At 47.3% G+C, this 19,825-nt stretch overlaps 1 protein-coding gene across 2 annotated transcripts; it reads left to right on the top strand.

Annotated features, from left to right (window-relative positions):
• Positions 1 to 96: 96 nt before the first annotated feature.
• LOC122191614 (histone H2B 5-like) lies at positions 97 to 18,609 on the top strand. Of its 2 annotated transcripts, none has more exons than XM_042891936.1 (2): positions 97 to 159; positions 14,690 to 18,609. In XM_042891936.1, the coding sequence occupies exon 2, from the start codon at positions 14,720 to 14,722 to the stop codon at positions 15,098 to 15,100; it is 381 nt and encodes a 126-aa protein (XP_042747870.1). In that variant the 5' UTR covers positions 97 to 159; positions 14,690 to 14,719; the 3' UTR covers positions 15,101 to 18,609. The 2 variants fall into 2 exon arrangements, with proteins under 2 accessions (XP_042747870.1, XP_042747871.1); XM_042891937.1 differs by lacking the exon at positions 97 to 159 and adding an exon at positions 761 to 798.
• The last annotated feature ends 1,216 nt before the right edge of the window (positions 18,610 to 19,825 follow it).

Here is a 19,825-nt window from a genome sequence, read left to right as displayed (position 1 = left end):
AGAGGCGGGGGCGGTTGGGGAGCAGCCCGGCCTATGGGCGGCCCGCAGCGGTGCGGCGCTGCAGAGCCGGAGCCCCGCAGAGCTCGGCGGCCTTACCCGGCCCCGGCGAGCTGCAGCGCGCCCGGAGCCCGCCCGCGGAGGAGCCCGGACGCCTAGCAGGCAAGGACCTCCGTGCCCGGCCGCGGGGACGGGGCTGAGAATGCTCTTTGTTATGCAGCCTGTGCCGGGACGCGTGTGATAGCGGCGGCCGCTGGCGGAGATGCGCCGTGCCGCACCCGGAGCCCTGCGGCACCTGGGGCCGCGCCGCTGCCAGCCCTGTCCCGGAGCCGCTCGCGGGGCTGGAGCCGCGCCCACGCCGGGCGCAGGACTTAGCCCTCAGCCCTCAGCCCTGTCCCGCTGCAGTGGCCCCGCGGTACCCGCGGCTGGGCCCGCTGTCTTGAGCTCGTACCCAGCAGAGCAGGCTGCGGGGAAGGGTCAGTCCTGCGTGGGTGCATCGCTGTACCGACGCTGTGGGTGCTCGTTAATTGTTTAGTAAGCATAGAGCGCCATACACCATTGCTCATGCATCATCTGTTGTATCTGCACTGCTGCTGTTAACGCCGATCTCTTTCGTTGCTTAAAGGGAGAAAGCCTCTTACTTTCCGTCCCGCACGTGTCCCATCGGCTGGCCCGGGGGGCGCAGAGCGCATAGCCCAGTGGTCACCATGCAGCTCCGGAGCAGCCCCGTGTGCGGCCTGGCGGTGTACCCGGCGAGGTCCCTGCCCTGGGCACGGCCCGGGGCTGTCTTTATGGCAGCAGGTCAGTGCACGGGGCTGCAGCGGAGCGCATTCCACGCTGCCGTTCTCCCATTTCACGTCATCGCGTGCCCTTTGCTTGTGTCATGTCTTTGTAACTTTCCCTGAGATGAAGGATTTATGAATCAAAACCTGGGGGAGTGGATCTGTGCGGAGGCTGAGTCAGATCACAGAAAATGAGAGCCAGGAGCATGCAGTTGCATGGCACATTTACAAACAGGGCTTCATTCATCTCCATGTGCTGCTCCTGGTGCCGCCAGCACTGCACTGGATCTCAGGCTGCCTGGGAACACTGTTTGGTCTTCCTGGGGTTTTGCTCTATAACCTCCATAGGATTTCTGTTACAGTGTGTACTTTCCCTGATGAGGTTTTATTACACTGAACGCACACTAATAACAGGAGGAATTTGATCATCTGAATGCAATTCCCACACCCTCCTCTTGGTTCCTATTATTTGATGTGTGAAGGACTGACAGCTCAGGTCCCAGCAGCAATTTTTCCCTCCGTACTGTATGATTTGCTAATTATGAAAACAAAACGAGCCTTCCCCTGAGCGTGTGCCTCTCTTTCCTTCCTATTTCCTTCCTCATCCCGCTAACGATACTCAACTCTTTCATGGTAATTTGGGAGCTGCAGCAATTTGGATTTGTCTACGGAGGTATTTCTGCAGAAGCCTCCAGATGCAAAGGAAGCAGTCTGCTGCAGGCATGATAGTCTCAGAGCTTTGTTTCTTGGCATGGAGGTGTTAAGTGGGGGGGCGTGGTAATCAATGTCATCAGCACTGGAAAGGAGGATAAGTTGTGGTGAAAAAAACACCTATCTTAAAGTTTCAAATGTGAGATCCAAGCAGCAGTTTCGGTGACCTCCTGGATTTCTGTCTCAGATGAAAGCAGCAGCCTTGCAGGACCGTGTCACTTTTCATCTCCAGGGCCTTCCCTATTATTCTGCTTGGTTTTATTCCTTCACTTCCAGGGCTGTGCTCCTCACAGTTTCTTATTTTCCCTCTCTGCTGTGCCAGGTCTTTCTTTCTTCTTGCAGCCCTCTGTGTCCCTCTTACCTGACATTATGCTGGTTACTTTACCTGCCTGCCCCCTTCTCTCTGAGAGAAAAGGCTTGAGAAAAGCAGTTTTGTGCCATTTCATATGTTCTCTCTTTCTCCCATCTTTTTTACTTCTTCTCCTGGCTTGATTTTTATAATCTGTCTTGCTCTCTCCTTTCTGAAATCTCTATTGAATCATTGAATCATTTGAATTGGAAGGAACCCTTACAGGTCATCTGGTCCAATCCCCTGCAGTGCACAGGGACACCTACAGCTCGGTCAGGTGCTCAGAGTCCCATCCAGCCTGACCTTGAGTGTCTCCAGGGACTGGGCTTTCACCACATCTCTGGGTAACCTGTTCCAGTGCGTCACTACCTTTATTGTAAAAACTTTTTCCTCTTATCCAGTATAAACCTTCACTCTTTTAGTTTGAAACAATTTCCCCTTGTCCTAAGAGTGTGTCCCCTTCTTTCATTTAGCTGTTCTTAAGATACTGAAAGGCCACTCTCAGATCTCCCTGGAGCCTTCTCTTCTCCAGGCTGAACAGCCCCAGCTCTCAGCCTGTCCTCATAGGAGAGGTGTTCCATCCCTTGGATCATTTTTGTGGCCCTCCTCTGGACGCACTCCAGCAGGTCCATGACTCTCCTGCACTGAGGACTCCACATCTGGACACGGTACTCCAGGTGAGGTCTCACAGAGCAGAGAGAGAGAGGGGCAGGATCACCTCCCTTGCCCTGCTGGCTGTGCTGCTTTTGATGCAGCTCAGGATATGGTTGGCTTTCTGGGCTGTGAGGGCACATTGCTGGCTCATGGCGAGCTGTGCTCTATCCTTACATCACTCGGCTTGTGCTGATAGCAGGGGTTGCCATGAACCTCACACTTGGCTTTGTTGAACCTCATGAGGTTCACTTGGGCCCGATGCTTGAGCCTGTCTGGGTGTCTCTGGATGACGTTGACCACACCCCACAGCTTGGTGTCGCCAGCAAACGTGCTGAGGGTTACTCAACTCAGTGACGTTGATGAAGATGTTACAGAGCACCAGTCCCAGTGCTGACCCCTGGGGTGCACCACTCATCAGTGATCTCTGTGTGGACACTGAGCCACTGACCACCATCTCTGGGTACAATCTCACAACCTGAAGAGTACTGAAGAGTAGTCCAATCATCAAATCCGTATCTTTCCCGTTTAGGAAGAAAGATGTTGCAGGGGCTGTACTCAACCTTCCCCTTAGCACTTTTTTCCCACACTGCTCATTGTCCCACTGTGTCCTTTCTCCCAGCTGACATTTCCGTGTGTATAGACGCATCCATCCATATTTTTATGAGGACTCCACTCCAGATCTTCCATTCTCCAGCTGAAACAAAGAACTAACTCATGCTGAAGGTCTGATCCTGTCACCTCTCTTTCCCAGCACCCGCAGGTACTGCTCTGTGCCCTTCCTCAGAGACACACTGTCAGGTAGACTGAAGAATTAAGTGTGTGGGAAACGTTCCTAAATTCAGGAGGGAAACTGGGAAAGTAGCTTGTTCAGCCTGCACTGGAGCCTAAGTAACTGATGGTATTTACTTCACATTTCTGAGTTTCATTTTGGTAATGAAAAGTTTATAATTTTAAATAAGGGACACAGCTATCTATTGCTCAGCACAGAGCAGAGGAGCCGAGGGCAGGCCTGATGGCTGCAGCTCCTCACAGGGAGCGGAGGGGCAGCGCTGAGCTCTGCTCTGTGTGACAGCGGCAGGGCCCGAGGGAACGGCATGGAGCTGCGTCAGGGGAGGGGCGGGAAAAGGGGCTCGGGAAGGGTTGCTGACTAACGGGGCGGTGGGCGCGGCTCCGAGCTGCTGGAGTTCAAGGTGCGTTTGGATAACATTCTCAGACGTACGATCTGATTTTGGGGGTGGTCCTTTGTGGAGCCAAGGGTTGGATTCAGTTATACTCATGGGTCCCTTCCAACTCGGGATGTTTGATGATTTAAATTATCTTTTGAATCGTGGTCTGATCCAAAATAGGACCAAAAAATGCTTTTCCTTTCCCTCCCCCAGTTGCCTTGCTTTATGCATTTGTTAAACCGCTCTGCAGCCATTGTGAGAGAAATGTTTTTTCTTCTTTAGGGCCAAGTTCTGTGTGGGGCTGGGATCCTGGCTTGCCTGCTTCTTTTTCTGAAGCCAGAGAGAGAGAAGCAATGTGACTGCAGGATCACAGGTGTGGGTGGGAGGCAGAAGAATAGATGCATTACCCAGAAATGCTATTTTAACCTCAGGGGGTGGAGTTGTTTAGTAATATTTCTCCTTGCCTATCACTGCAGACAGCATCGTTGGAGATTGAGGGCAAGTGTTAGATTTTGCTATTTAAATCAGACTTAATTTTGAAAAATCTGATTTAATAATTAAACTATTTATTTTTTTGCCTTTCAAAAAGAATACTGCTGAGTGGCTGGGGCAAACAGAGCTCCATCCCACGGATCCCACCTTCGCCTCCTGGCAGCTTACCTGACTCATAAAGGGAGTGGGGGATTTTGTGTGCCACCTACATCAGCTCAACATTTCCCTTTGTGGCGAGAGTTAATCACCACTCTTGTCATATTATTTCACCGACCTTCCTGAAGATGCGATCTGTCAGGGGTGATTATTTATCTTTCAGACCATCCTAAAAACTTCTTTAGAATAGGTGTTTTTTTTTCTGAATTCAGCAAAAATACTCAAGTGGTCCAAGGTTTTCTGTGCTCACTGTTAAATGCTGGCAGTGTACTACCTGTACTACTTCAGGACCAGGAAAGGGTTCCATTTGCAGAGGACTCGTCTCTACCACAAGATCTGCCATCTGGAGAGGCAAGGTGGGTCAGTGTGTGGAGATCCTTCCCCCAAGTAACCCATGCGGGAGGAAGAAACAGTGGGGCTGCAGCCATGGTGACAAAGGATTTTTTGTTTTGACAGCAAAGACAGTGTTCACAGAATCACAGAATGGCCAGGGTTGGAAGGGATCTCAAGGATCATGAATCTCCAACCACCCTGCCACATGCAGGGCCACCAACCTCCATGTTTAATGCTAAACCAGGCCCTGGGGGGCCCCATCCAACCTGGCCTTGAGCACCTCCAAGGACGGGGCATCCACAACCTCTCTGGGCAGCCTGTTCCAGTACCTCACCACTCTCTGGGTAAAGAATTTCCCCCTGATGTCCGACCTAAATCTCCCCTCCCTCAACTTCAAACCATTTCCCCTCGTCCTACACATATCAACCCTTTCAAAGAGTTGATTCCCCTCTCCTCTGTAGGCTCCCTTTAGGTATTGAAAGGCTGCAATGAGGTCACCCCGCAGCCTTCTTTTCTCCAGGCTGAACAAGCCCAGCTCCCTCAGCCTGTCCTCATAGGGGAGCTGCTCCAGTCCCCTGATCATCTTTGTGGCCTTCCTCTGGACCCTCTCCAACAGCTCCCTGTCTTTTTTGTACTGCGAGCTCCACACTTGGACACAGCATTCCAGATGGGGCCTCACAAGAGCAGAGTAGAGGGGGACAATCACCTCCCTGTCCCTGCTGGCCACCCCTCTTTTGATGGACCCCAGGATACCATTTGCCCTCCGAGCCACAAGAGCACACTGCTGGCTCATGTTAAGTTTTTCATCTATCAGGACCCCCAGGTCCTTCTCCACAGGGCTGCTTTCAAGGACCTCTCCTTCCAGCCTGTACGGATGCCTGGGATTCCTCCGGCCCAGGTGCAAAACTTTGCACTTTGCCGTGTTGAAGCTCATCAGGTTCACCGGGCCCACCTTTCTAGCCTCTGTTCATATCAGACCAAAAGCAAAAGTTAGGAAAAATGGGCACATCAAATTGCTCTTTGTAACCTGGTTGTGTAACCTCTTTAGCTCTTTCACTTGCAGGTGAAGAGATTATATGTAATAGGCTGGTATTTGTCAATCAGAAGATACTGCACGAATGAAGGTGTATGGATAGCAATAAGAACAAAAAGCAAAGGTGGCAATACAATGAATGTCTGTGGAGGAGGCAATGGAAGAAAGGATGGGGGAAATGAAAATGGACCTTCAGCAAGGTTACACTGTGTTACATAGAGGATATGAATTGCTGTAGAAGGTGAGAGGAAGCTTGAGCAGAAAATGTGATATTTCTGCTAAAGAAATTTCTGTTATGAGGTTCAGGAGACAGAGAAGGAATGAGTTGAGACCCCTCTGAAATTTAACGCTTAAAGAAGAATCTCAGTGATTCTCAGAAAGAAAAAAAAAAAAACATCTGATGATCCATTTTTCTGGCTAATGGGCCAGAAAAAGAATTTCATGTGAGTCTCCGTATTCCTCTGTCTCAAGGTCAGCCAGTATCAAGAAACAGGGTACCAAAAAGAGGGAACAGTTGAGAAACACGGCTGAAGAAAGGGTAAGGATGTTGCTAAAGCATCAGCAGAGAGGGAGGGTTGGTACCTTGTCCTCTCTGGAACCAGAAAAATGCTCAGGATTCATGTGGGATGCTGCAGGGCAGGAGTCAGCATCCTGGGATAGGGAACACCAGAGCATCCCATTGGGAGTGAACTATCTGACCATCCCCAGTATAAATAAGTTTAGTTCCGTTTTTGATGTGTCTGCATCTTAAATGCACTGTAAATACAGGAGCTGTGTCCTGGAGATAGGAATGCTGCAGCTGTCCCACCCTTCCTGTCCTCTCCCACACCAGAATTAATTCTTCTGTTCTATTCTTCTGTGTGCCTGTGGGTCCTCAGTCCAGCCTGCTAAACAACGAGGGCAGAACACAAGATGAGGGCTCGGGCAGATTCCATAAGCATGTGGCTCTTGGATCTAGGACATCAGTGAGCTCTGTGGGGGGAGTGCTGAGAGGGGCAGCAGCAGTGAGGAGGCAGAGCAAGGGGCGAGCACCTCATCTAGGGGAGAAACAGCTTAGGAAACTGAAGGCGTGGGAGCCTCGAGGAAAATGAGCGTAGGAGGATGAAGCCATGGATGGCTAAAAATAACAGTATGGTACGGATAATGTGACATTTTACACAGACTGTGCTTGACAACCCTTTTGTGTTTTGAAAAGCAAGTCTTACCTTTAGGCATTCTAATTGCTACCTACCAGCAAGGACCGCTGGCATTTGGGGCTGTCACTTTGTCCACCAGCCCTCTTCTCTTCAGTGCTGGTCTAGTGGTTGTCACCAAGTCTGCAGCAGAGAGCTCTTTGTGCTGCAGCCTGATGTAAATATTGACTTATCCCTAATTATGCTTTGATTTCTTTGGAGGGTGATTGCTTTTTTCAGCTGGTAGTGGCTAGCACGTGTACTCCTTTTGACAATGATGCTAGTCTCAGTGTTAGAGCTGGATTAAAACACCACTTAGAACTCCATTTGCAGGCAGGCTGTGGAGTGTGGAATTTGGGTGTGAGCTGACCTGAAATGCATTTTTCCAGTATTTCTGGGGAAGTGCAAGCCCTTCAGCTCCATGGCTGCTCAGTCAAAGCAGAGTGTCAGCCTTGGTGCCCATATCACGTGTTGAATGGGAACAAGTGGTTGCAGACTTCTCCAAAACTCTGGGCCTCTACAATGGGTGGGAAAGAAAGGAGGAAGGGACAATAACAAAAATAACAAAGAAAGCAAGGTGAAAGGCTTCTCTGCTTTTTGATGGCAGCCCAGTAGCCTGGCAGTATGGAGCAGAAGGAAATTGCTTGGTTAATGCAGAGTAGCTGCTTACTACTCTGTCAGAGCCATATCCTAGGGATCCTTTCCAAAGAAATCAGATTTGAACTATCAACATGGGTTGACAATGATAGGAAAAGGGGGAATGGCTTTAAACTGAGACAGGGGAGGTTTATGTCAGATATTAGTAGGAAGTTTTTCACTCAGAGGGTGGTGACACACTGGAACAAGTTGCCTAAGGAGGTTGTGGATGCCCCATCCCTGGAGGCATTCAAGGCCAGGCTGGATGTGGCTCTGGGCAGCCTGGTCTGCTGGTTGGCAACCTGCACACAGCAGGGGGTTGAAACTAGATGATCACTGTGGTCCTTTTCAACCCAGGCCTTTCTATGATACTATGGTACGATTCAAAGATATAGACTTAATTTCTCCTCTCTTCTCCCTCCATGTCACACCACTTTCAGGTAAAGTTTTCCATATCTCATCTCCAGCATGAAACTATTTGTGAACATTTTGAAACAGCTTATGGTCAGTTCTTATTGCAGGGTTTAACTTAAACAATTCTTTTGTCCTTCATTTTCACCCTGCTCTGTTCCTGGAGAGCAGCCAGCTCCCTCTGAGTGCCGTTTGCTGCACTGTGCAAGTCGTGCTCTCCTCATCCCCTGCCCTAGGAGAGTTTGTCCCTGTCCCTGCAGCTGTGACCTCCAGTGCTCTACGACTGGGGGCTGCGGTAATGCGATCTGCTAGTTGCAGCAGAAAGGTGTCAGCAGCCTTGGGCTGCGTTGCTGGTCTGTTCCTGCCTGCTGGGAGCTCTGGGGAAGGATGCTAGTCTTCCTTTCCCTGCAGTGACAGTCACACATCTTCCTTTTACAGTGAAATTGCTGTAAATTGCCCAATTTGTTATTAATATACACATAGCAGTGTTTTGAGTACCTTGCAAGAATGAAATCTGACATGTGTAGCTTATGGCATGACAGACCACTTTCAAATGTACCTGTTTGGTTTACAGATTCAATGCGTGATGTCTGCATTTGCACATTGCACTCCTGGACTCCTGTGTTTTACATTGATGATAAAGCAGCTTTCACATATTCTTGACTTTTTCATTAATTACATGCTTTCCAATATTATTTTTTCAATCATTTTCAGGAAATGCTGAAATGTGGAGGTGCAGGCACAGTAACTGCAGGACTATAATTGAACTTGGAGGCTCTCATTTGGAAGGAATGTGGGTCATGATTGATTACAGCTGCACAAAGCACACCCTTGCTCAGCTGCATCTCTGCACACAGAGGAGAGTTTGTGATACTGTTCTGTTGAGCACAGACTTGTATACATGGCACAAAGGTTCACAAAAAGGTTTTGTCTGTGCCAGAGGAGACTGGTAGTACTTCTGTTTTGATGTGCCCACCATTCTTAAAACGTTCATGACTTTACATGTTATTCCCAGTCAGGGAACATTTTGGAGCATGATCCCTGCTCTAGTGCCTTTCTGCTACGTGGGTTATCTGTAGAAATGGAGAGGTCACACAAAACTCCTGACACCTGGCAGTGGGTGATGGAGGAGGAGGAGGTGCCTCATACATCTGCACTGGTTCTCACCTCGCTCCTGCAATCAATCAGGTGGCTGTTGCTTACGGAAGGGATTTGTGGAAGAAGAGGCAAATCCCAGTAACTATGAAATTTGTAAAGGATGCTTGTGCTGAAGTTTATGTTGTGTTAATATTTTGACTTGCTGATAAATGCAAGGGATGAAGGTGAGCCTGGTTGTGTTCTCTCTTGGAGGTTCTAGCACTGAGGGTGTGGAGGATGGTTGTGATAATATATACTTCTCTTAAACCATGGCTCTTTAAGAAAGAGAGAAAGCTGACTGGAGCATAATTGTAGCAGATTACAGTACGAGATATACTCCTGTAAACTTTTAGAGGGTATTGATCTATCAAAAATATAATTTCTCCTTTTTGTATTTGTTAGGACCTATTTTCAAGAGTGTAGAATGGAGAGATGCCAGAGCAGGTAGCTATCAAGTGATCTTCGGACGAGCAGATAAAAGTCACATTAAATAGCTTTTTTAAGTACCCACATATTTATTTGCAGCAACAAAACCCTGATAAAACACAGAGTCTGATTTTTGCTAAGTACTGAACCTCCAGCATTCCAGTGGAAATCAATGCTGTCTGCTGGTGCTGAGCATCTCTAAATATTGTACTTGTGGTTTCAGGCACAGGTTAAACCCCCACTGACTTCAGGCACTCTCAGAGTAACAACAGCAATATTTAACCTCCTGACAGCCATTCTTCTTGCAGTCCTGTGTCCCTCTGCTGCTCTGCTTGGTTCATGAATAAGATTTTCTTTTCTTTAGAAATTCAGTATATGTTCCCTGCAGACAGCTCTGATCTATGGTCCTGCTCTATACTTGGTGCATAAGCATCTCTGATGTTCCCACAGTCCTGAGAAGTAATTGGAGCTTCAGTAGAGGTAGCACAAGAAATTACAGCTGTTGCTGGTGTTCAGAAATGTGTTTTCTAAAATTGTAAATGGAAATGCCTGCAAAGAAAAGCAAAGCATAGGTTACTGTAAGGAGGTTCCTGGACGGAAGTCCCAGGTAATGCGTTACCACAAGCAATGGTAAGGAGTTGGGACACGGTTAGGATGCCAGTGTATCTCTCTTTGTTACTCTGCTTGTGTTTCTTCTAAAGCTGTGGGTCACTTGGAACGTAGTGCACCTGCGTGTGGGAGTGAGCTGTAGCATTTCTTTAAATATGGTGGAAGAGGGGGAGAGCTTCAGTTTTAACAGATGTTCATGGTCCAATATGTAACCATGAATCCAAATTTGGATTAAACATTTAGCCATTGAAATGATTACTTTACAGGAACAACTAAATAAAACACAGCAGAGCATGTGGGATTGGGGACGGGCACTATTATTGATATGGGAATCCTGAAATCTGCTCTTTGGCCCTCCACCTTCGGAAAAAAATCAGCTCAGATTAGTCTACCTTATTCTAGGAAACTGTTTTCCTCATTACTTCAGAAGAAAGCAAGCATTACCTCATGATCACATGCCACACAACATGCCAAGAGAAAAATTCTTCCCAGTCCAAAACATGACTACCAGTTTTTACACATGAGGAAGCGTCACCAGCGTCTCACCATGACTCACCTCACTTCTGATCTGTTTTGCTACCTAGGCAGAGCTTGCTACCAAATAACCATAAACTACGTGCCTGTTTTCTCAGGTATCACTCTTAACGACGCAGCTGGATAAGAGGGTTCTCGTTTAATAACCGTGAGGTACATTGCAATCCACTGTAAAATGGAGGGGATCTGCCTTTTGCAGAAATGTGCTCCAATAACAGTCATCTGCTGACATCTGGTAACTTGTTAACTGCATTTAACAGATCTGTCTGCACTCATGCAAACATTTCTGAGCAGATGAAGCCATTTAAGAAACTTTTCTGCAGAACATTCTGGTATTTGTTGCCTTTCTTTGTGTTTGAGAGTAAAACCGACAGCAATAGCAAATTTCAGGTTTCTTGACATGTGGGATTAAAGCCAAGTTTTCTTGATTTTATATCACGAGAGAAACTAAAAAATGGGACAATAATTGACCAGAACTAAGAAAACTTTCATATGTAAGGGGCAGAGTAAAGAGCAGGATCCTCTTGGCTCTTATTTATTAGAACAAGGATTAAAATAGATCATCAGAGGATCACCAAGTATCAGAAGAGTACCAGATGTCAGAAAGATGAGAGCTTCAGGTTTTCCTACAAATATTCTTTCTTTTTTTTCATCAAAACATCCCAAGAACAAAGTACCATGATAGAAATGTAGTCCTTGTGGCTGTTAGTAAATTACAGCAAGGGGGCAGTGCGGCAGGCGTGAGGATTTACAACAGATGCCACGAAGCTCATCTCAGCAGGGACAGATTCTGTGAGAGAAAAGGAGGAAAAATGTGAGTGCTGTTTCCACCTCTGCATGAGGAGAGGTCCTAAAGGCCAAAGAATGGTCCAGCCCTTGTCATCCTTGCACACCACTGGTACTAACTTGGTGCTGATTTTACGGCAGCAACCCCAAAAATAAGAAAGAATTGCTGAGAGAGTCTCTCTTCCAGTCTGGCTGTCAGTGTATCAGGCATAGGAAAGATGCAGGCAGCATCAGGCTTCATATGGGATTTCTCAGCAGGACTCTTCAGATCAGAGAGGCTGCAGTGATTCATCTCTTTGAATATGTTTTCAACTCTTTTTCCTTTTAATGATGCTGAGGAAAGGGGTGTTGAGGCAAAGGTGTATCTGTCACTTCCTACCACTCTGCTCCCTAGCAGCAGGCAGGCTGCTGCTTACAGCATAGGACTGCTGGAAGAAATACTGCAGTGGTTTTGTTGTTTTTCTGAGGAAGGGAAACAAATGCCAACAATGGTAACTGATTGACTCACAGCATAGAAAGTAAAGGAAAAACATTCCAGAAGATTTTCCTCAGAAGCCTGAATCCTTTTAAATCTCACCTTGATGATTCCAAGTGCCTCTTCTTGCATGGCCGTATCCTGCTTCCCAAAGACCTGGAGTGCCTGGAGACCAGTGTTATCACCCCTCACCAGGAGTGCTTGTAGGGGTGCTGTTAGCTGCAGCATCCCATGGGAAATGGCCATCTGGGGGAGCACAACTTCTAAAGCCTGTTCTGGGTACCCGGCTTCAGTCTCCAGCAGCCACAGAATGGCTGAGGCTGGAGGCACTTTTGGAGATTGTCTAGTGCAGCTCCACCAGGACCAGCTGCTGCTGGCTGCCCAGGACTGGATCCAGTTGGGTTCTGTGTGTCCCCAGGGGTGAAGACCCCACAGCCTCTCCCATCAAGGGGTCAGCCACGCTCCATGTAAAAAAGCCAGACATCGTGGCAATGCTTCTAAATGCAAAATAATAAATGTTGGTCTCTTCAGGTTTTCTTTTTGTTCTTTTTTCTTTTCCTAAGAAAGGAAAGAAATGTGATTGTTGTTTTTTTTTCCTAAGGTAGGTAATGTTTGCTCAGCAGACTGTCCTCGTGGACACCTTGGGATAATCCCACTAATTTCACCTCTGTAGCAAGGCAGTACCTGTCTGTGTGGCAGAAAAACAGCGGTGTCACCAGAGTTCTAGGTGGTACTGTGGGCCATTATTGACATGATTTATTTAGCACTTAGCAGCCTCAATCAGGCCCTTTGTACTGGGCATCGTCCCAGCAAACTGGAAGGCAGGAAGCCAGTTCCCAAAGAAGGTATTATTTAGCTGTTAAACTGTATGCTACAAAGAAATAGGTGGGGAAAAGCAAGGACACTGAAGCATTTGTGCTAATCTCTGAGCTTTAGCATCTTTACTCCCCTCATCGCAGCTATAAATGGGAGAAAACTGAGATCCTGGCTGCACTACCCAAGGGCTTCAATGAGTTGAACAGCTGAAACTGTCCTGTAAGCATAAGAAACAGTCACGTCCATTTTTCAGTTGCAGTGTTTTTTCAGTTAGGGAATTAGCCCAAGAGAAAATGAAGAAAGTGCACAGTTATTTCTTGTCTTGGAAAAATGTCTTTCCCTTAAAAAGACTTATCTTCAAGTCTGCAAACAAGAACAGTAGGGGTTTTCTTCTCTTGAATGTTGCTTCTCAAGTAGAGGAAGAAAGGAAGAAAAATGTTGTTGTCACCAAAGGAGGAAAACACAACATCTGAGTGAACAGGTGTCAGAGTTTTGAGGTGCGTTCTGTATTTTGGGTCAATCTAGAATTTACCCATCCAAATAACTCCACTGAGAAAAACACCAGAAAGGAATTTAGAAGGGTGGAAGAATCAAGCAGATAGATCGGTGAAAATCTTTGGAGGTTTTATAGAAAGGGAAGAAGTTGTTCTGGATGGGCATGCCTGGTTACCCCACATCCTTCTACATGTTTGAGTGACCTGGTGTGGTGGGAGGTGTCTCCACCCACAGAGTGGAAATAGATGGTCTTTAAGATTGCTTCCAGCCCAAGCTATTCTATGATATCCACATGTGCCATTGATTCTCCTTGATTCTCCAGCCTTGATTCTCCTTTTTTTTCTCTTGTCTCTCTTGGCCAACTGACTGGCATCCATAGGTTGTCTTCGAGGGAGGTGCAGCCTCAGCAGGAGGCAGGAGACTGCAGAGCCATGAAAGACCAAGCCCTGGGGCGATGCTGGAAGCTGATCCTCCAGCATCCAGAGCCTGCAGGAGATTTGTCTTCCAAGGGAGCACTCAAACACAAAACCTTTGTAATAAGAGACCAGGCTGCAGCACAGTTATTCCCTTGACCCACAATAAAACACATGTAAATTTGTAGTGTAGAGGAGGCATCCACTTTTATGACCTGTTTACATACCTCCCTTTTGTTACAGCACTCCTTGACGACAACAGGCAGCTAAAGGTCGTGGCTCTGCAAGCTGTGGTGGAATTAATTAAAGCTCAGAGAGAGAATCCAACATCTTTGACGTAGGCTGGCCAACAGAGGCCTGCTCCCCACAAAGCAGAAAGCCCCAAATAGCCAGAAATGAAGATTTGTGAACATTGCCTCAATCAACATGTAGCCCAAAAGCATTTTGTTTCCTCCTATCTGCATTCCTGCTTCTCTGTCACATGATTCCTGACATCTCCTTTGAGTTTCTCTAATTTTTTACATTTTTACTAAATTTCATGCTGAGAGATTCCAGTGCTTCAGCTGGTTACCTTAAAACTATGTTATTTTTATGCTCCTTTATAATACGTGATTTAAAACAGTAGCCACATAAATATGGGCACTCTCAAACTTTTGTGGACGTGCCAAACAAAAAGTTCTGTTGGAGTTTGTAGTAGCTGTACAAAATAAACAGCCTCATAAAAAGTTGGCTGCAGTGATATCATCCAAGTGCCTCCAGCATGTTCCAGAAAGACTGAATTTAATCCATGCTGCAGTTAATGCTTTATTTGGAACTTTGGTGTCCCTCTCAGAAATATGTCCATCCCCAGCCCATCTTTACTAAGCAGATGCCAGCTGGGTCTGGGTTCAGCAGTGTTGGCAAGGCCAGTATCATGGGGATATAAACAGAAAACAACACAAAAATAATCACAAACCAGTGTGGTTCCCAGTGGCAGTTCAAAAACACTTGGATGGGGTCGTGGGGTGGTTGTCTCAGATTTGGAGACGGCACTGATGCATCTTTCAGTAGAACTATACCATAGGAGAATAAAAATGAATGTGATTTTTTGTGTTCTTTCCGAGCAGCTTCAAGAACCAGAAAAAAGAGCTCTCAGGATGCCAGAGCCAGCAAAGTCCACTTCTGCCCCCAAAAAGGGCTCCAAGAAAGCCGTGACAAAGACGCAGAAGAAGGGCGATAAGAAGCGACACAAGAGCAGGAAAGAGAGCTACTCCATCTACGTCTACAAGGTGCTAAAGCAGGTCCACCCCGACACCGGCATCTCCTCCAAGGCCATGGGCATCATGAACTCCTTTGTCAACGACATCTTTGAGCGCATCGCGGGTGAGGCCTCACGCCTGGCGCACTACAACAAGCGCTCCACCATCACCTCGCGGGAGATCCAGACAGCCGTGCGCCTGCTGCTGCCCGGAGAGCTGGCCAAGCACGCCGTCTCCGAGGGCACCAAGGCCGTCACCAAGTACACCAGCTCCAAGTAGCCCGGCGCTTCTTCTCCGGTGGGCCCATTGAGCACAGGCACAGGTAGGCAGCTATGGTTTGGATGAAGGTCACAGCTATTCTCCATGGCGGTGGACAGACTTGGGATGGGCATTAGGAGCTGGCTAGTAGAAGATGAGGCAGCGAACCGGATGCTGGCTTCTTTTCATTGTGAATTCAGGATGTGCTACGGGTTCTGCACGCTGCACATCAGGCGACGCTGGTGGAGGAGGCCTCTGCTTTCACATCTCATCTGAAGGGACTGGCTGCAGCATATCCAAATTCTCCTTTGTGCTTGAAAAACATGCATGTGTGGTGCTGGCCATGATGGCTGGCTGCTCCAGAGATATTGCCTCTGAAGTCTTCCTGTCTGCTTTCATACAGTCGTCCAAGATGGGCACCAAGAAGACTGCACTGCATCCACTCTGTGATAGTCAGGATCCATCTATTGTACAGCAAAACAGCCTACCTGTACAGGTCAAGCTGACATCAGCCACAGCAATGACCAGGCACAGTCCATAGACTAAAATCTGTACTGATCCAGCAGAGATCTTGCTTGGCAATGGTGTGCAAGGCCTCTGTTAAAGATGCTGTGATAATGCCATGTGCTGTCCCTCCTTGCTGCTCCTGAGGGAGAAGCAAGCAGGCTGGTGGCACAGGCATGTGTGGCCTTACCCACCAAGATGCCAGAGCCACCAGCTGGCTCTCAGCTTGTGCCAAAGCATCTGGACCAAAAAGGGCAATGGTGGAACCCGGTCATTGCCTCCTCCAGCTGCTGCTTTGCCAATTCTGAGACATACTTCAGTGTGCAAGACATTGCTAATGCTGCTTCTTCTTGGAGACTTTTTTCTGCCTGTGTGCTCTCTTCTGCCGTGTTCACTGTAAGGATGAACAAGTGGGTGCTGTCCAAGGGGACACATGCCCTATTAGTGGGCAGCTCACCTTGCCCCTGCCTTCCCTGCTTCGCTCATTTGCTGGCAAGCGAAACAAAGTCAGGGCTGGGTGAATAGGTAGGGACTCTTAAAATATCACTGCATCCCACTAGTATTTCACAAATTAAATCATTCCAAGCTACTTCAGATATTCCCCATGACTTCTCAAGATCTACAGTAAGGTGAGCAATAATAAAATCCCCATAAAGCCATAGAGATTAGTGGAGGAATGTCTCAGTTACAAGTTTAGCATGCCTGAACTGCTGGGTAACAGATAAGGAGCATGTGTAGAAATGGTGTGAAGTTGAAGCTTCCTACTCAGAACACAAAATTAGCCAACACTGAAAAAAGTCAAAATTTCTGGTAGGCTTTAGCACTTTCAGATCAAAAAGATTCATGCCTAAATTGCTTTTTGCAATTTATTCTGTAAATAAAAAGAGAAGCAAGGACACAGCATCCAGAACTAATGCAGGTTCTGTCCAAAATTCATCGCTAATAACAGGACAAATTCCTACCCCTAAATAACAGTCTTGTGGTACATCTCTCGTTTTCCACTACTTTTTATCTCCATCTTTTTTCTTTTCCCTTTGAGAGTGATGGGGACCCTTGTTGTGTCGTTTTTGAAGATGCAGAATTCTGCATGTCTGGAAGATTCAGTCACTTCCTGGCTTATAAGGATGTTGCAGAATCCAGTTGGCCTGAGCAAGGGGCTGTTTGTGGCCGTGCCACTGAGAGTGCCTCAGAAACCTGGGAGTAAGGTGAGCTCCCACATGGTCACTGTGCAGGAGCTAAGGACAGGTGGCAGCCTACTGCAGCTTGGGGTTTGAGCACCCCACACCCAAAAATAGGCTCTCCTGCTGTGCTTTGCTCAGTGGCAGGACACTGGAGGGTTTTCAGCCACATTTCATACAGTAATTCCAGCAGGAATCACTAGCAATGTCTTTCAGAAAGCACGAGCTGTGTCTCTAGACTCCAGCATCCACAGCAAGCAGCTCCCAGCAGCAGCAGCTGTATTTGGCAGCAGAAATCTGTCGCCAACCTCAACCATTTCCTCATGGCACTTTGGAAGAAACAGCTTAGCACCTCCTTTGGTTTTCCAATTAAATAGTCAAAATCAGATACCAAAGATGAAAAAGTACCTGCACTGTCGTACCTGCACTATTGAACCACCGTCACTGCCCCCTCTCCCAGCAGAAGTCAGAAAGCAGGGGTTGCAGGGCAGAAATAAGGCTGTTTCAAAGAGGAGAAATGGCAATTTAAGACTGCAGAAGTACTTGAAGGCTTAAGGGGGTTTTTATGTTGCTTAACGCCTGGTGGCTGTGACTGATCATCTCCATCCACCTATAGCTTAGGCTGTCATTTCACACATAATTTGCTCCTCACTCTCCCTTCATATCATTTTCTGTTTGCCCCTGACAACCTGAAGGAGAGGATTGAGGAACTGATCTGGGTTAAAATGAAATTTTTTTGTTTTTTTTTTTTACTCTTGCAGGGTTCATTTTAACCCAGTTCTGGTGGCTGCTCTGTTTTGTCACTGTCACACAGACACTTGTGGCAGCAAAGGGAGGGCTGAGCTGGGAGAGGCAAGGCTGCCATCAGCTGGGACTGACTCAAAAGCAGTTGTGAAGTCAGCGGCCGTAGAGTCAAAGCACAAGTGACAAAATGAAAGCTGTTTCTCTGCCGTCTGTGCAGGCTCACAATCACATCAGTTCATTGGGAGCTATTTTGGCTGGGATGGGCTTGGACTGAGCCTTCTGGCAATAGGAAACGGTCTGAAAGTGGAAGGATCAAAGCAGCAATTGTCCATTGACATTGATGTGGCATGTTGTACAGGTCCTTGGTAAGGAGGTGTTCTGCAGAAAAGAGGGCTTCCTACTTGTGGGTCTGTGCTTGTTAAAAAGTTTTTTCAGCTCTGGAACTGGTAAGACAATTTGAAAATGAAAATAATATGCCTAGTCATGCTGACCCCACCTGATTCCTACTGCAGCAACAGAAGCACGCTTCACAGAGACCTAAACCTGCAGAAGAACTGGGCAGCCATGTGCACGGCCTGGAGGTTTCCTTACACTCCGAACAGATGGATCTTCAGTCAAGGATGGCAAACGAGTGGCAGCAAACAGAGGAGGAGGGTCTGTCTTGGAGGTCACTGTGTGCAACCTGAGACCTTTGTGAACCTGACCTGAGACCACCCTCAGGACAGAGGCATCCCCATGTCCCCACCACACCCAGCCAAGCTTGGCATGGCTTATGCATAGCCTGGAGCCCTCCTCCCACCACAGCATCTCCTGACACATCCAGAGCAAGCTGTTTACAGGGAAAGGAAGAATGAGATATAAACCATAAAAATCATCTGCTGCTAGGATTTGGGAAGTTCCCTGGGACCAGCCCCTGGGGAGCAATCTTTCATGCTTGCATCCATGCATGGTATCCTGCGGGCTTGTGTACACAGAGTTTTTCTGACAGTAAGTGTTACATAATGTATGGTCTGTGTTATATTACTGTTGTTTTATGAGATACATAGCAGCTGATTACCTGTTTTCTGTTAAACATATAAATAAAATGTAAATGCAGGATGTAAATGTTGGAAGCCAGGTGAGATGCAGCTCTGAGGTGCCTTTGCTTCTGCCCTTTCACAACCCCAAGCAAGCCCTGTGTTCCTCATTCTGCTGGGAACATAGGGCAGTGTCCTATGGAAGGGAGCACTCCTGGGCTCATGGTGCTCGTGGACATGAGTTACACCAAACCTGTGTCCCCTTGCTGCTCCTGTGCACACAGCTGCAGGCGGTTCCTGCTTGTGGTGCGTGCTGTCCATCAGCTCTCATGTGGCCCCAGGGGCAATGCTTCCCCCTCACACAGCCAGAAGCACTGAGATTCTTGAGCTAAAAAAGTGTTTCAGACACATTCAGAATTTCTGTTTATGCGACTTAGTGATCGCTGTCACTGAAACCATCTTTCTTTGGACTATGAGATGTTTGTAGGCAGCAACATGGAATAGGATTAAGCATCTGAAAACCCAGAAAGAAAAGGAGCTTCCTTTTAAAGAAGGATCAGTAAGTACCCTCAAATGAAGCACTCATCTGTTGGGCATCAGCATGATACTGCATTCGCTGCATTGGGAAATGAGGGTGCTTTGCTGATGGAGAAGGAAGCTAAGGCTCAGATGCCACATGATGCAGAAACAAGCTAAGAGTTCAACTGTGCTATGTAACAGAAATCAGAGCTAAAGAGGTTTAGAGTCTCTAAAGACAACCTCATAAGTTCAGCATAATTCAGGAAAAGAAGCATTTAGAAAAAAATAGCTATCTAACTGATCTGAACCAGAGCATTTCTCTCCGAAGAAATAAATAATGCTGCTGCTAATATTCATTTCCTCTCTGGTAACCCTTTGCAGAGCAGCACTCACAATGCATTTTTATAGCAGAACTGACACCTGGGCCTCGGGAAGACTCAAACCAGGTGACAAAAGATAGAGCATAGCCTATGGTCACGCTCCTCTGGGATGCTGGGAGGACGGAGCCAACATTTTAGTTATCCAGTTAATATGTAGTTATGAACTGGTTATGCAGAGACCATCAGATGGACTCAAGTGCCACATGACTGTGGCTGTCTGCAGAAACTGAGAGAACCAGATTAAAATGTGTGAAATGAAGCAGACCACACCATGGATAGTTCACCTCTTGAGCCCTTTGCCGAAGGATGTTGGAGATAAAACCTCATTGTGGCCCTCCAATATTTGAAGGGAGCGTATAAACAGCAGGGGGAGCAGCTTTTTATAAGGGTGGATAGTGATGGGAT

The sequence above is a fragment of the Lagopus leucura genome, unplaced genomic scaffold (genome assembly GCF_019238085.1).
Source record: "Lagopus leucura isolate 7727_CA_CO unplaced genomic scaffold, USGS_WTPT01 23-32_obj-0_obj, whole genome shotgun sequence".
Taxonomy (NCBI): domain Eukaryota; kingdom Metazoa; phylum Chordata; class Aves; order Galliformes; family Phasianidae; genus Lagopus; species Lagopus leucura.
The sequence above is the reverse complement of the archived record's forward strand: the minus strand, read 5'-3'. Positions and strand labels throughout refer to the sequence as shown.